This window comes from Cajanus cajan, chromosome 3, assembly GCF_000230855.2.
Source record: "Cajanus cajan strain Asha chromosome 3, NIPB_CcT2T_4, whole genome shotgun sequence".
Lineage (NCBI taxonomy): Eukaryota > Viridiplantae > Streptophyta > Magnoliopsida > Fabales > Fabaceae > Cajanus > Cajanus cajan.
In genome coordinates, this window is record NC_138519.1 from 9,749,599 (window position 1) to 9,765,309 (window position 15,711).

The 15,711-nt window shown below is 33.9% G+C and overlaps 2 protein-coding genes across 3 annotated transcripts; both read right to left on the reverse strand.

The window, feature by feature from the left end:
• Positions 1–2,126: 2,126 nt before the first annotated feature.
• LOC145955519 (uncharacterized) lies at positions 2,127–15,432 on the reverse strand. Of its 2 annotated transcripts, none has more exons than XM_083070354.1 (4): positions 13,935–15,432; positions 13,680–13,842; positions 13,446–13,572; positions 2,127–12,865 (listed from the first exon to the last, which is right to left on the reverse strand). In XM_083070354.1, exon 4 carries the CDS (start codon positions 6,979–6,981, stop codon positions 5,233–5,235), a length of 1,749 nt encoding a protein of 582 aa, XP_082926480.1. In that variant the 5' UTR covers positions 6,982–12,865; positions 13,446–13,572; positions 13,680–13,842; positions 13,935–15,432; the 3' UTR covers positions 2,127–5,232. The 2 variants fall into 2 exon arrangements, with proteins under 2 accessions (XP_082926480.1, XP_082926479.1); XM_083070353.1 differs by having other exon boundaries at positions 13,690–13,842; positions 13,935–15,427.
• On the reverse strand, positions 4,108–4,611 carry LOC145956029 (uncharacterized). Its single transcript, XM_083071584.1, has one exon. The coding sequence runs from the start codon at positions 4,609–4,611 to the stop codon at positions 4,108–4,110; it is 504 nt and encodes a 167-aa protein (XP_082927710.1).
• Positions 15,433–15,711: the final 279 nt, after the last annotated feature.

The following is a 15,711-nucleotide window of genomic DNA, read 5'->3' on the forward strand; positions in this document are numbered from 1 at the left end:
TTGTTTACCTCTAAGTCAACTAGATGTTATTTTGGGTATGGACTGGTTATCTTCCAATCATGTCCTTTTGAATTGTGCTAGTAAATCTATTATTTTTGGTGAGTCTGTTGAAAAAGTGAGTAAGGATTATTTGACTGCCAACCAAGTTAAGGTATCTTTGTGTCGTAACCGGGATCACGACGGGATGACGCTAACATTTTTATTTTTCAATGGAGCCGCCACCAATATTTTATTTTAAGGGAAAAACATTGGAAAACCCTTTAAAAGATAATCTTTAAAATTAAAGTTGGGTTCGGGAGTCGATTATGTGTAGGGAAGGTATTAGCACCCTACAATGCCTGTAAAAACAGTACCTTTAATTAATTGCGCAAAATTATATGAATTTTTAAATATTTAATTTATTCCTCAAAAACGTATGTGACATATATTTTCTTTAATCTAAGATGCCCCCTTTTTTTTATTTTTTATTATTAGAAAATTATAGGGATTTGGGTTAGCAAATGGCTAATCAATAAACCCTTCCAATAACATGAAAGATAGAATTGCTATTCAATCCATGTTATTGACTTTTATTTGTTGATACTAAAATATGTTTAAAGTGTAGGACAATGAATAAGTATTATATTAACTTTTATGATTTACATGATATTAAAGGGTAGAAGTTCTACTCAATTAATATCATTAACCATAAAAATAAATGTACATAAGAAAAATTATGTTTATATTTTTATTTAAAGAAATAGATTTTGCACAAGGATCCAAGTTAGCAAATGGCTAATCAATAAATCCCTCCAATAACGATAAAAATAGAAATGTTATTTAATTAACGTTATTGGTTGCAACAGATCTTTACTCTTTAGAAAGAAATTTCATATATGAGAGTTTAAGCTAGCAAATGATGACTAGTCATTAAACCCCAGGACCTAATAATGTTAAAGATAAAAATGTTATTCAATTAACATTATTATTGGTCGTATATTAAATATTTTTTTTAAATAATAATCTTAAAGGCAACAAATCGTATTCACTATATACAAACAATAAGCAAAAATAAATAAACAAACAAACAAAAATAAAATAATAATAATAATAAACAAATAAATAAAAGAAAAATTAAGAGAAGAAACGATACCAAATGAGTTGAATCTTTGAATATGATGATCAAGAAGGTGCTTTTTGGCTACCTTTCACACTACAGAGGTGTCTCACAAATTTTAAGAAATACAAAAGAGAGGGGGAAGAGAGAGAAAAAAATTTCGAGCTCTGAAGAGTACTGGACGAAATTTTTCAGGTTTGAAAACTGTGCCCCAGACGTCTATTTATAGACGTCAGACCTGACTCAGAACGGCCCGTTCTAAAATCGGAACGGCCCGTTCTGAAAATGGACGTTATGTGTTAAATGTGAATCTGGAACGGCCGGTTCTAAATTCAAAACGGCCCGTTCTAAACGCGCAACGGCCGTTCTAAATTTCGGAACGGCCCGTTCCAGATAAGGAATTTAGGTCCTTGTTAGTCACTTAGAACGGCCCGTTCCAATTTGGAACGGCCCGTTCTAAAAAAATAACTGCCCGTTCTAAGATCAAAACGCCCTACTCTGGGTTAGGGTTGTAGGCCTTTCTGCTGACTTGGAACGGCCCGTTCCCATTTCAGAACGGCCCGTTCTCAATTAGGTTTGTGGTGTCTTTTTGTAACTTGGAACGGCCGTTCTGGGCTACTTCACCTTTTTTTTTTTTTTTTAACTCTCTGGTTGTCATAGGGTGTTGCCTCCACACTTTGGAAATTCCTTCTCTTCATGGTAGATGTGCATTTCATTGTTTTTGTGAATTCAGATAAAATTGATTATTCACAGTTGCCCCTCTTTACTTATTTCTTATTAAATAATCTAAATAAGGTAATTTAGATCATTTGTGATAAGAAATAAATAAAGATGTGAATTAATTTTATCCAACTACCCAAGACATAGCTCCTATTGTTGATGGAGTAAGTTCATGAAAGATTCAATGCTTTTGCTTGAACAGTCCAATGCTAGAATATTGTGTTGGGATCATCAAGTGCTAGTGCTGGATCAATCGAATGTTAATGTTGAATGTTTGTGCTAGAGGGGTTGAATGCTTGTGCTTGATCAACCGAATGCCAATGTTGAAGTGGTTGAATGCTTGTGCTTGATCAACCGAATATTTGTGCTTGATGGAATGGTCGAATGCTTGTGCTGGATCGACTGAATGCTTATGCTGAAATAGTTGAATGCTTGTACTTGATGACTCGAATATTTGTGTTTGATGGAGTGATCGAATGCTTGTGTTGGATCGACTGAATGTTGGTGCGAATTCAATCAAATGCTGGTGCTGGATTGATTGAATGTTGATGGACTGAATGCTAATGCTGGAGTGGTCGAATGCTTGTGCTGTATCGACCGATTGTTGGTGCCAATTCAATCAAATGCTGGTGCTGGGTTGATTGAATGTTGATATTGGATCGACCAAATGCTTGTGCTGGATTAGTCGATGGGTCGCGCCAGGTAAATACTGAGCTTATAAAAAGAAATTGTAACTTGTGCCAGGTAAGTACTGGACTTTATACAAAAGAAAAATGTAACTCGTGCCAGGTAGATACTGGGCTTTAAAAGAAAAATATAACTGGTGCCAGGTAGATACTGGGCTTTAAAAGAAAAATGTGATTGGTGCCAGACAGATACTGGGCTTTAAAAAGAAAAATGTAACTTGTGCCAGGTAAGTACTGGGCTTATATAAAAGAAGTTGTAACTTGTGCCAGGTAAGTACTGGGCTTATAAAAAAAGAAAAATATAACTGGTGCCAGGCAGATACTGGGCTTTAAAAAGGAAGTCATATATGAAGTAAGTGCTTAACCTAAAAACTCTACGTCATAAGTTCTAGGAAGCAAGAGATGCAAATGAAATGTGATGCAATAATGCAAAATGTTATGAGACACAACTTTCAAGACTTAAACTTTTGTTTATTTCCCTTTTTGTTTTTGCTTTTGCTTTATTTTTCAGAAATTCCTCATCGTGACACACAGTCAAGGATCATGGATGAGTGAGGTCTTTGGATACTTTCGTCTTGAATGATAGTTGGCTACTTCCTGTGGGTTACCCTTAAGCTGTTGTAAACACTTATGAGTTGAAACAACATTATCCTGTTGGTTGCACTTTGTAACATTTATCAAGAAATTATCAAGCATACTGTGGCTTTTAAAACTCATAAAAATAATTTGTAATGCCTTGAATTTTTCTTTTTTAGATGTAACATGCATTTCCTTTCAATATATTATCATAAAATGCAAAAAGAATTGGCAACAAAGAGATAGGATAATCTTATTTAAGAGAGTAAGAATGTGTTTACAAAAGAAGTCATTGTATGACAAGAATGATAAATATGTACAATGGTAACAATAGGAGGTCTCTGTTGTGAGTGAAACTTTCCAGATGAACAATGCTAGTACTACACTTCAATAACCTTGATTGCTCGCTAATAAACTTGAGAGGATAATTCAACGTATTTGCCCCAGTTTGTTTTGCTCTACCGTGTCTGGCCCCAATTGATACCTTGAAATTTGGCATGATGCTTATCTGCTAGATTGCTTTTTCGAGTTTTCAACCTAGCATGTCGCTTTCAATTTGCTTAGATCGCCTTTTCAGGTTTTCAATCTAACCATTTTTATTTTTGTTTTTTTTTACCCTAATTTTTGCTTAGATTGCTCTTTTGAGTTTTCAACCTAGCGGGCCGCTCTAACTTTTGCCTAAATCGCCCTTTCGGGTTTTCAATCTAGCGAGCCTTTTTTTTTGTTGTTGACCCTAATTTTTGCCTAGATTTCTCTTTTGAGTTTTCAACCTAGTGAGCTGCTCTAACTGTTGCCTAGATCGCCCTTTCGAGTTTTCAATCTAGTGAGCCTCCCTTTTTTTTGTTGTTGACCCTAATTTTTGCCTAGATTGCCCTTTCAAGTTTTCAATCTAGCGGGTCGCTCTAACTTTTGCCTAGATTACCCTTTCGGGTTTTCAATCTAGCGAGCATTTTTTTTGTGTATAATTGGCAATGAAAATTTGCATTTAACCTTTTCTCCTCAATGAGATTTAATTTGATCCAAACTGGTTTAGACACGTTCTGCTTCTCCTAATTTGGCTTCCGTTACTACTTTCAAAGATGGAACTTCAACATCAATTGGAAGGACTGCTTCCATTCCATAAGCTAAGGGAAATGGGGTTGCCCCAGTTGATGACCCTCTTGATATTCCTGTTTGCTGCTCATGTAAAACAAATAGAAGCATCTCATCCCAATCTTTGTATGTCACCACCATTTTCTGAATGATCTTCTTGATGTTCTTGTTTGCTGCTTCAACTGCCCCGTTCATCTTTAGGCGGTATGGGAAAGAGTTATGGTGCTGAATTTTGAAGTCAACACATAATTTTGTCATCATCTTGTTGTTCAAGTTGGTTCTATTATTAGTGATGATTCTGCTTGGCATACCGTAACGACAAATATATTCCCTTTTAATGAACTTTGCAACCACATTTCGAGTCACATGGGCATATGAAGCAGCTTCAACCAACCCATTTGGTGAAATTATCAATAGCAACCAAAATGAAGCGATGTCCATTTGACGCTTTCAGCTCAATGGGCCAATACATTCATTCCCCACATTGAAAATGGACAAGGTGGTGGGAAAAGTTGGCAAAGCATTGATGTTATCAGCATACATCTAGTATTTAAAGCAATCATTTTCTATTTCCTCACAAGTCTGATTAACTGCACAATCAAAATTATTTGATGCAACACTAGCATTATCACTTTCAAGCGCATTTCTTTGCATTCTTTAAAGTTAGAATAAGATTGAATAAAAAGATTAAAGAGAAAGGAAGAGGTAAAAGGTGAAAGATGAGTGAATGTTTTTTTGAGATTAAGGAGAAAGGAAAGGGTAAGAGATGAAAGAAGAATGAATGCATTTTATTTAATATTTAAAAGGAAATACATGAGCCATTATTCAAATAAATAAATCTTAAAGCCTTGGGCAGAGCAATAAGACTGACATTACAAGAAAATTACTTCAAATTTGAATTAAAAACCAACAGGCAGCTTGACAATCTCCTAATTGTTAAGTTCCACGTTCAGTGGACAAGCGTGAACCAGACTAGCATGTTCATTCTCGCAAGAGTCTTGCTCAACAATAGCTATTGAGTTTGGAAACTCAAACCCATCACACCAAAAGCTTTCTCACAGATCACTGAGAGGGACCCCATCTACTCTCCTCAATAGAATTAACTGTCGGCCCTCCATGACCTGGTAGAGGGTTATTCCCAATGTTAGGATTGTCCTCTTTAAAGTTTAACCACCCAGCCTTAGTCAAACTTTGTACCTTGGTTTTTAGTGCCCTGCAATTTTCAATGGAGTGACCAATAGCTCCCGCATGATAATCACATTTGGCATTAACGTCGTATCCCCTAGGATATGGTGGTTCTATGGGCTTCATCGGGCAACGTACTACTAGTGAATTTTGTAGTAGGAGAGGGAACAACTCAGTATAGGACATAGGGATAGGGTCAAACTCAATTGGTTTCCGATCTTGGGTATTTTGTGACCTCACATGGTTAGAATTTTGGTTCCATGGCTGGGTAGATTGAGGTGGTCGTGCGGTAGGTATTGTGGGTGAAGCTTGCAGAGCTTGATGGATAGGTTGTTGAGGATGTGATGAGACGGCAGTGATATTTGGGTAGACCATGTGAGGGGTATAAAAATAAGGAGGTTGGTTGTTAGGTGACCTAGGGGAGTTGAATGTCACTGCATTTGTATCTCCTTCTTTTTTCTTTCCTGCACCATTTGAAAATTTTCTTAAACCAGCTATTTCAATAGAGTTAACCGCAATCTTCCCACTCCTCATGCCATTCTCAATCCTTTCCCCGATGATGACTATATCAGAGAAATTTGATACAATATTCCCAATCATTTTATCATAGAACGGTGCTTGTAAAGTATCAATGAAGAGGGCTACTGCTTCTCTATCAGACAAAGGAGGTTCCACTTGTGCTGCCACTTCTCTCCATCTCTGAGCATATTCCTTAAACGTTTCACCATCTTTTTTAGACATGTTACGTAGTTCAAACCTATCTGGAACCATGTCAAGATTATACTTATATTGTTTAAGGAAAGCATCAGCTAAATCCTTCCAGGAGCGGATATAGGCCCGTTCAAGATGCATATACCAATTTAAAGCTGCCCCAGTTAAAGAATCCTGAAAACAATGAATAAGCAACTTATCATTGCGAGCATACGCTGCCATCTTTCTGCAGTACATGGTCATGTGATTCTTTGGACAACTTGTTCCTTTATATTTATCAAATTCAGGAACTTTGAACTTTGGGGGGAACTCTATGTCTGGAACCAAACAAAGATCGACAGCTTCACCAATATCATAGCTACCTCCTTCCACAACCTTTAGCCTCTCTTCTAGCATTTGTAACTTTTCGCTAGACTGAACATGCTCAATTCCTGAGGTTGGTTGATATCCCCCAGAAGTTTGGTGAGGATTCCCTTGGTTGGTGAAATTAGAATTTTGGGCTTGGTAGGGAACTTGATGTTTGTAAGAGGTGGCATTCATGGGTGGAACCTCATGTTGGGTTGGTGGCATTTGTTTAGGCGGCTGGTTCACCAATGGTTGGTGCTTATCCGGAGGATCCATGATTGTTGGAGGTGTGTAGTTGGGCGGAAGGCCATATTGTGGCCATTGGACCTCTGGAGGGTCAACATGTTGGTCGGGATTGTTAAGATGTAGAGTTAATGGTTGTGTTGGGGCTGGGGTAAAGCCAAGTGGATACGCAGGAGAGGTTGATGATTCTCCTCTAGCTACTGGAGGGGTCCCTTCCATGTTTTTCACTTGTATAGATTGCAACATCTCTATAATTTGGGCCATTTGTTCCTTCAGTTGATTGATATCATTTCTCATTTCTTCGTTGCGTTCCTCCATCTCATCCATGATCTTGGCCTGAGAGCGTGTTCTATAACGATGCCGAGGAAACACTTTGTTTTTTTGCTTTATTGCTTTCAAAATACAAAGTAAATTTTTATGAGTATAAAAGAAAAAAGAAGACACAAATTATTATTATTATTATTATTATTATTATTTATTATTATTATTATTTATTTAATTTTTTTGAAAATATTGGTTTTGTATTCAAATTAAAGAGTGATTCCCCATATCTTAACGCTAGAGGCAAAATCTCTTAGGTTATACAACGGTTGACACTTATTTCAAGGGAGCATTCACTCCTCAATGGATAAGGTCATCTTACTAGCAATGCAGCAGTACGAACCACATTTTCAAACAAGGATCAATCATTTCAAGATCAAAATGTGATTAACAATCACTAAAGGGAGAATTCTCTCCTCAATAAATGATGTCTAAAACAAGTTATCAAGTCAAATGTGCTATTATTTTAGCACATTTATCCTAATACTCTTGCTTAACACTGATGCATTGCTCGTATGATTTTGAATCCCCTCCATATTGAATACTATCAATTATTTTAAGGTTTAAAAGAAAAGAAAAAAATGAGATGAAGACTTAATTAAAATGTGACTTACTATGCCCCTAATATGCATGTATGCATGACTTTTTATCATCTATCCTTTATTTATTAAAAAATTTATTTTAGGCAAGAAAAACAACCTAAAAAATTGATATTGGATATAAATTTATGATGCATGAATGTATAACATATTTTTTTTGTTAGTATGAACATATATCAAAAGAGGGATAGAGAGTACTGCGATGTGACCTATTACGGTAAACCTAGGGAAGGAAAATTTCTAAGGTTAACACCCTACTTTGGAAGGTCATTAAGTCCACCTATTAGTGCATGGTTTTGTGGGTGGATCAAAAAACTTCTCAAGAATTATTGGTCCCCAGGTTGCCCTTATCATATAAATAAGGACCTAGCGCATGAACCAATCACAAGTAGGGAACATACCCTCTCAATATGATTAACCCATGCTACTAGTAACAACCTGAGTAGTGACTCAACAACGGTCAAGTGAGCATCAAGCCCCTCAATAACAGTCATCAAGCCACTTTCTCTTCTATGCTCGCACAGGCTCGGGTATAGAGCCCAAAGTGTGTGAGGTACAAGTGTTAGTGGGTGTAGAGATGCAAATAAAATAAATAAAACTATAATTTAAACTTAAATTCAAACAACACATGCGTAGCAAACAAAAATAACAAAACAAATAAATAAATAAAAAATAAAATAAAAGGAAAGGGAAAAAAATTAATATTTATAAATTCATAATTTTGCGCAATTAATTTAATACGGCCTGACTCTCAAACATCCCCAGTGGAGTCGCCATCTGTCGTAACCGGGATAACGACGGGATGACGCTAACATTTTTATTTTTCAATGGAGCCGCCACCAATATTTTATTTTAAGGGAAAAACATTGGAAAACCCTTTAAAAGATAATCTTTAAAATTAAAGTTGGGTTCGGGAGTCGATTACGTGTAGGGAAGGTATTAGCACCCTACAACGCCTGTAAAAACAGTACCTTTAATTAATTGCGCAAAATTATATGAATTTATAAATATTTAATTTATTCCTCAAAAACGTATGTGACATATATTTTCTTTAATCTAAGATGCCCCTTTTTTTTATTTTTTATTATTAGGAAATTATAGGGATTTGCGTTAGCAAATGGCTAATCAATAAACCCTTCCAATAACATGAAAGATAGAATTGCTATTCAATCCATGTTATTGACTTTTATTTGTTGATACTAAAATATGTTTAAAGTGTAGGACAATGAATAAGTATTATATTAACTTTTATGATTTACATGATATTAAAGGGTAGAAGTTCTACTCAATTAATATCATTAACCATAAAAATAAATGTACATAAGAAAAATTATGTTTATATTTTTATTTAAAGAAATAGATTTTGCACAAGGATCCAAGTTAGCAAATGGCTAATCAATAAATCCCTCCTCCAATAACAATAAAAATAGAAATGTTATTTAATTAACGTTATTGGTTGCAACAGATCTTTACTCTTTAGAAAGAAATTTCATATATGAGAGTTTAAGCTAGCAAATGATGACTAGTCATTAAACCCCAGGACCTAATAATGTTAAAGATAAAAATGTTATTCAATTAACATTATTATTGGTCGTATATTAAATATTTTTTTTAAATAATAATCTTAAAGGCAACAAATCGTATTCACTATATACAAACAATAAGCAAAAATAAATAAACAAACAAACAAAAATAAAATAATAATAATAATAAATAAATAAATAAAAGAAAAATTAAGAGAAGAAACGATACCAAATGAGTTGAATCTTTGAATATGATGATCAAGAAGGTACTTTTTGGCTACCTTTCACACTACAGAGGTGTCTCACAGATTTTAAGAAATACAAAAGAGAGGGGGAAGAGAGAGAAAAAAATTTTGAGTTCTGAAGAGTACTGGACGAAATTTTTCAGGTTTGAAAACTGTGCCCCAGACGTCTATTTATAGACGTCAGACCTGACTCAGAACGGCCCGTTCCAAAATCGGAACGGCCCGTTCTGAAAATGGACGTTATGTGTTAAATGTGAATCTGGAACGGCCCGTTCTAAATTCAAAACGACCCGTTCTAAACGCGCAACGGCCGTTCTAAATTTTGGAACGGCCCGTTCCAGATAAAGAATTTAGGTCCTTGTTAGTCACTTAGAACGGCCTGTTCCAATTTAGAACGGCCCGTTCCAATTTGGAACGGCCCGTTCTAAAAAAATAACTGCCCGTTCTAAGATCAAAACGCCCTACTCTGGGTTAGGGTTGTAGGCCTTTCTGCTGACTTGGAACGGCCCGTTCCCATTTCAGAACGGCCCGTTCTCAATTAGGTTTGTGGTGTCTTTTTGTAACTTGGAACGGCCCGTTCCAAATTTGGAACGGCCGTTCTGGGCTACTTCACCTTTTTTTTTTTTTTTTAACTCTCTGGTTGTCATAGGGTGTTGCCTCCACACTTTGGAAATTCCTTCTCTTCATGGTAGATGTGCATTTCATTGTTTTTGTGAATTCGGATAAAATTGATTATTCACACTTTGCAAGAAGATGCCCAAGTGTACATGTTGTTAGCTTCTCTGAATTTCGAGAAAAATGTTTTGGTAAATGAACTGCCTGTTGTGTGTGACTTTTCGGATGTCTTTTCTGATGTGTCTAGCTTACCACCCAGAAGAGAAGTATAATTTTCCATAGATTTAGTTCCAGGAACAGGACCTATCTCTATTGTACCTTACAGGATGTCACCCATAGAGTTAGTGGAACTAAAGAAACAAATAGAAGACTTGTTGAAAAAGGGGTTTGTGAGGCCTAGTGTATCACCTTGGGGAGCACCCGTACTTCTAGTCAAAAAGAAGGATGGTAGTATGCGGTTGTGTGTAGATGATCTTATGGATCAGTTGGTAGGTGCTTGTGTGTTTAGTAAAATCGATCTTAGATCAGGGTACCATCAGATTAGAGTTAAGAGTGAAGATGTACCTAAGACAGCATTTAGGACCCGTTATGGACACTATGAGTATCTAGTAATGCCTTTTGGTGTGACGAATGCTCCTGCAATTTTTATGGATTACATGAACCGGATTCTTCATCCGTACTTGGATAAATTTGTAGTTGTCTTCATAGATGACATACTAGTTTATTCTAAGACTAAAGAGGAGCATGAAGAACAGTTAAGGGTAGTACTACAAACCCTCAGGGAGAAACAACTTTATGCTAAATTGTCTAAGTGTGATTTTTGGCTTGAGGAGGTGAGTTTCTTAGGACATGTAATTTCAAGTGGGGGACACTACTAGAAAAATTAAAATTAGAGAGGGAACAAATCCGTCACTAATTTTGATAAAATCCGTCACAAATCAATTAGTGACGGAATTAGTGACGGAAATGATTCCGTCACAAAATTTGGCGTCACAAAATATTTAGTGACGAATTATTTTCTCCGTCACAATTAGTGACGGAATTAAGGCATCACAAACAATATAATTTCCGTCACTAATTTCTAATAATAAATGTTTAGAAATTAATAAAAATCCGTCACAATTTGTGAGGGATTAAATCCCTCGCAATTTGTGAGGGATTAAATCCGTCACAAACTGTGATGATTTAATTAAGTAGAATCCGTCACAATTTGCGAGGGATTAAATCCGTCACAAACTGTGATGACTTTAATTAAGTAGAATTCGTCACAATTTGCGACGCCAGAATGCCGTCACAATTTGCGACGGATTTTATCCGTCACTAACTGGGATGAATCCCTCACTAACTGTTGATGACTAAATTTGAGGAAACCATTGTTTTTAAGAGTCTGGTAATCGATTACCTATACATGTAATCGATTACTAGACAATGAAAATCATATGTTCAAAATTTACTTATTAAAAGGTTCTCTGGTAATCGATTACCCATTTCTTGTAATCGATTACCAGAAGATGAAAATTCCAAATTTGAATTTAAACTTTACAACTTGAAACTAACCCTTTGTAATCGATTACCAAGTCTTGTAATCGATTACCAGAGCCTATTATTCTGGACTAAACAATAACATTTGTCTTCTGAAATTTAATAACAAGTAACTAAGTGTGCTATATAATCCTATCAGATGCAAACAATCATTGAAAAATGCGTTTATAGTATGTTAATGATACAATTATTGATTCAAGATCTTGCGTATTTAATTTGTACAATTAATCAAAACTATATACGGAGTAAATAATACAAAAACACAACAACAAAACTCCAGCAACTTAGGTACTCACCAATTCCAGTTTTTGAATTATCAAGATTCCCCTACTTTTAATCTAGAGACAAGGAAAAAGAGCAGGGAACATAAAAGTAGAAAACCCTGGTCGCATTATTTTTCTACTTTTATGCTCCCTGCTCTTTTTCTTTGTAAACTATTACAAGGTCAAATTATTGGAATCAAAATAATTTAGGAAATTAAATTCAGATTCAGATTCAGTTCAAAAAACAAGAAAACATATAAATTACAAACTATAATGGAAATTAAAAATTAGTAGATAACATAATTTACACATGTCTCTCTACTTTTGCTGTCAAGGTTTGAATACAAAAAATATAAATAAAATAACAGCGCACATTGGTGTAATTGAAGGAATAATTAACAAAGAGAAACAGAAAGATATAATAAAAGAATAAACACTAATAGAAAAATAATGAATGTTAGGAAAATAAATATATTAGATTACCAATAATTTCTATTAAATTTTTGATGTTAATGATAAAGCTGTCAAGGTTTAGACTAAATCCTAGTTATTCTGCTTCATGTGTTTTAAGTAGAAATTTCCAACATCAATTTAAGTGGGAAACAAGACTCGCAACATCTCACAGCTTATCAAACAATGTGAACTTTTATTATGAACACATAATAAAAGTTAGATTCTTGTCATATTATTGAAGTACTAAAGTTAGAAAATAAAATAATAAAATTCACAAAAAAGTGCATGTTAGTTACCTTTAACTACTTTGCAACATCTCTAGCAGATGAACCAGAGACTTCAATCCAAGTTTTAGAGAACAAGTAATAAAAATTGAGGATCCAACAAATAATAAAACATATAAGAGAAAACTTGCCATGGTTGATAAATTCAGGAGGACCACTTTGACTGCCTCCACTGCTTTGAGGATCATAAATGCTTCTCTCTGACTGAGCTGCACTATGGTCTAATGCAAAGGTGCTGCTGCTCCAAAAATCTTCTAATCCATCCACTTTAGTCACTGTTTGATCTTGAGTTCTTAGTCCTTTAGATGCTTCATCCATTGCAATAACTTCTGGAGTTTTTTTGCAGCATCCAACATAACCTGTGTTCTGTTATAAAGTAGGTGGAATCAGAAGTATGATAAACACCTGCTATTAGTAATATTCTGTGAACCAGCTTGAATTAAAAGATGATGTTGATAGTAAAGAACAGGTACCAAAAATAACTCAAGTTAAACAACATAACCTATCATGAATATGCATCACTCGGTTGGTAGAACTTATCATTTTATACCTAAACAATACATTAAAAGACAAATAAAACAGAAAGACACAATAAAATAGAGATGACAGATGCAACCTCGTCATCTCATTGAAAATTAATCCAGGTGGGATTATGCATGACAAATGCAGTGAGTGAAATACTACTTTTAACCTTTAAGAAATAGTTGGAACTAAAGTCATAAGTTAATTATTAGTACAATCGACTTAAACTACAGGAAAGGCCAAGTAATACACACAAAAGCAAAAAGCACTTTCCAGGAATACAGTTGAACACAAGAACAATCCCAATGCCCCAAACAAAATAGAGGTGTTGATTGATTGTTACATTGAATAGGCAGGCTAATAAGTGATTGAGAGAACAGCATTTTCAAATGAAATATGAGCTATTAAACTAAACTAAACTCACCAATGGCAAAATCAACGAGGCGAGCAGCAACAGCCACTGCTGAACCACTGGAAGAGCCTCTAGGGATACACGAGGGCATGAGAGGAACAAGTTTTATCCTCCATAAAACTTGTTCTCACCGGAAATCCTGGCATGCCGATGGATGATGGATGGCACCCACAGTGAGTAAAGTAAACAAGTTCAGAATGGAAAAGGTTAATGCATGTCTTAATGATAATGAAGGGTTTCACTTACAATCACATACCCAAAAGAGAATTCATCCATAACAGTCTTGCCAACGCAGGTGGCATCGTTGGAGAGAAGAGCAGTGATGACAATCGCAGTCTTCCCAGCCTCACCGTGAGTCTTCTTCCACTGAGGGTTTCCAAACCCCGTCACGTAGCCTTTCACATCGAATCTGCCGCGAACACAGGACTCGTCAAAAATTACTAAACATATATTCGATGCAAACATTGAAACAATAAGCAAGTGAGGGAGGAAGAAACGAACACGTCTTTGATGGCGAAGGTTAGAGCGGAGAGGTTCTGCATTTGGTAGGGCTGGGAAATGGGAAGAAGTTCGAAATGCTGGAAGAATGCACCAAAGTCCTCTTTGAGAGGCTTTCGGCGGCGCCTGCGGCGGTTGGCCAGAACGACGACGCCGGCCAGAACAGCATGAACGCCCGTCTAGGAGGGGACCCTCTGTGGTGTTCTGTTGCGGCGTGTTATGTTATTAGGGTTTAGGGGAACTTGGGGGGGTTTTATGTCCAAAAAAATTCAATTTGAAATTAAGTTTTTTAAAAAAAAATAGATAATACTTTTTAAATTAGTTAAGAAACATAACATATGGAAATCGAATTATCATATTCTTACATATACTTATCAATATGTGAGTAAAAATACAAATTTTAAAAATTAAGAAAATTAATGAAGTGTATAAATTTTAGATTTTATATCAAATATACTTAATCATATTTATTTCAAATAGAGTTTTTTTTTATTAAAAGAATCAAATAAAGTTTATTTAATTAGATTTGCCTATATTTTAGTAAAACAAAATTAAGTATTTTTCTTTTTACCTATTTGTATGTTTAAAGGGAATAAATAATTATGTATAGTAATCCAATATTAAATCAAAAGATAATAAAAATTATAACTAAAATCATAATAAATATTATGATATTAAATTTAGTATATATTAAAATTAATTAAATATTTGTATTTAAAAAATTGTTACAGATTTTAGATATATATTTTAAAGTTTTTATTTTATTAAATTAATTAAAAATTAATTATATTTTATCACTTTTTAATAAAGTAAGTGAATGATAATTAAATATTATAATTATTTTACAATAATTTAAATGAAAAGATAATAAAATATGTTAACTTATGTTTCAAATAAAATGCTTTAAAATATTATAATCAAAAGAAATCCAATATTAAATCAAAAGATTATAAAAATTATAACTAAAATTATAATAAATATTTTGATATTAAATTTATTATATCTTAAAATTAATTAAATATTTGTATCAAATAAACTGATACAGATTTTAGATTTTATTTACTATGTTTTATAATAAAAAGAAATCCAATATTAAATCAAAAGATTATAAAAAATTATAACTAAAATCATAATAAATATTCTGATACTAGATTTTTAAAATATATTTTAATTAAAAATATATTTTTGGTGAATATGATGGTTAAAAGTATTTTTTATAAATAATTATATCAAAAATAAATTTTAAAATCTTATAATGGTGTTTTTTTAATGATGTTAACTTAAATATTCCCAAGATTTTAGAATAAATTAAAATGAAAAGATAATAAAATATGTTAATCTGTGTTGGGATTTTATTTCTACATGAAACTTTAAAATAAATGTGTGAATAAAAAAAACTCTGTCAAACGGTCATATATTCTGTTTGATAGAGAAAAAAGTAAGGAAGCGCATTGTGATGTATTAAAAACTGATCAAAAAGAACCAGCGGGTGGTTTGCCCAATTAGTTAAGGGGGAAGACTTAAGATTTTCTCCACGTAAGTATTTGTATGGATTCGAGCTCTACTATCAGTAATTTTAGCCTTTTTAAACAAAGTAAGTGTAATTGTAATAAAAAGAAGATGTATATATCATAAGTTAAATACTATGAACATCTATGAGTAAATTAAAATCAAAGGATCATAATTTTTTTTAATTACTAAAAAATATTTCATTTTATAATTATTTCACAAATTCTTACTAATTTTTGTATAAGTCAATTGCTTTTAAACAATGAAACTA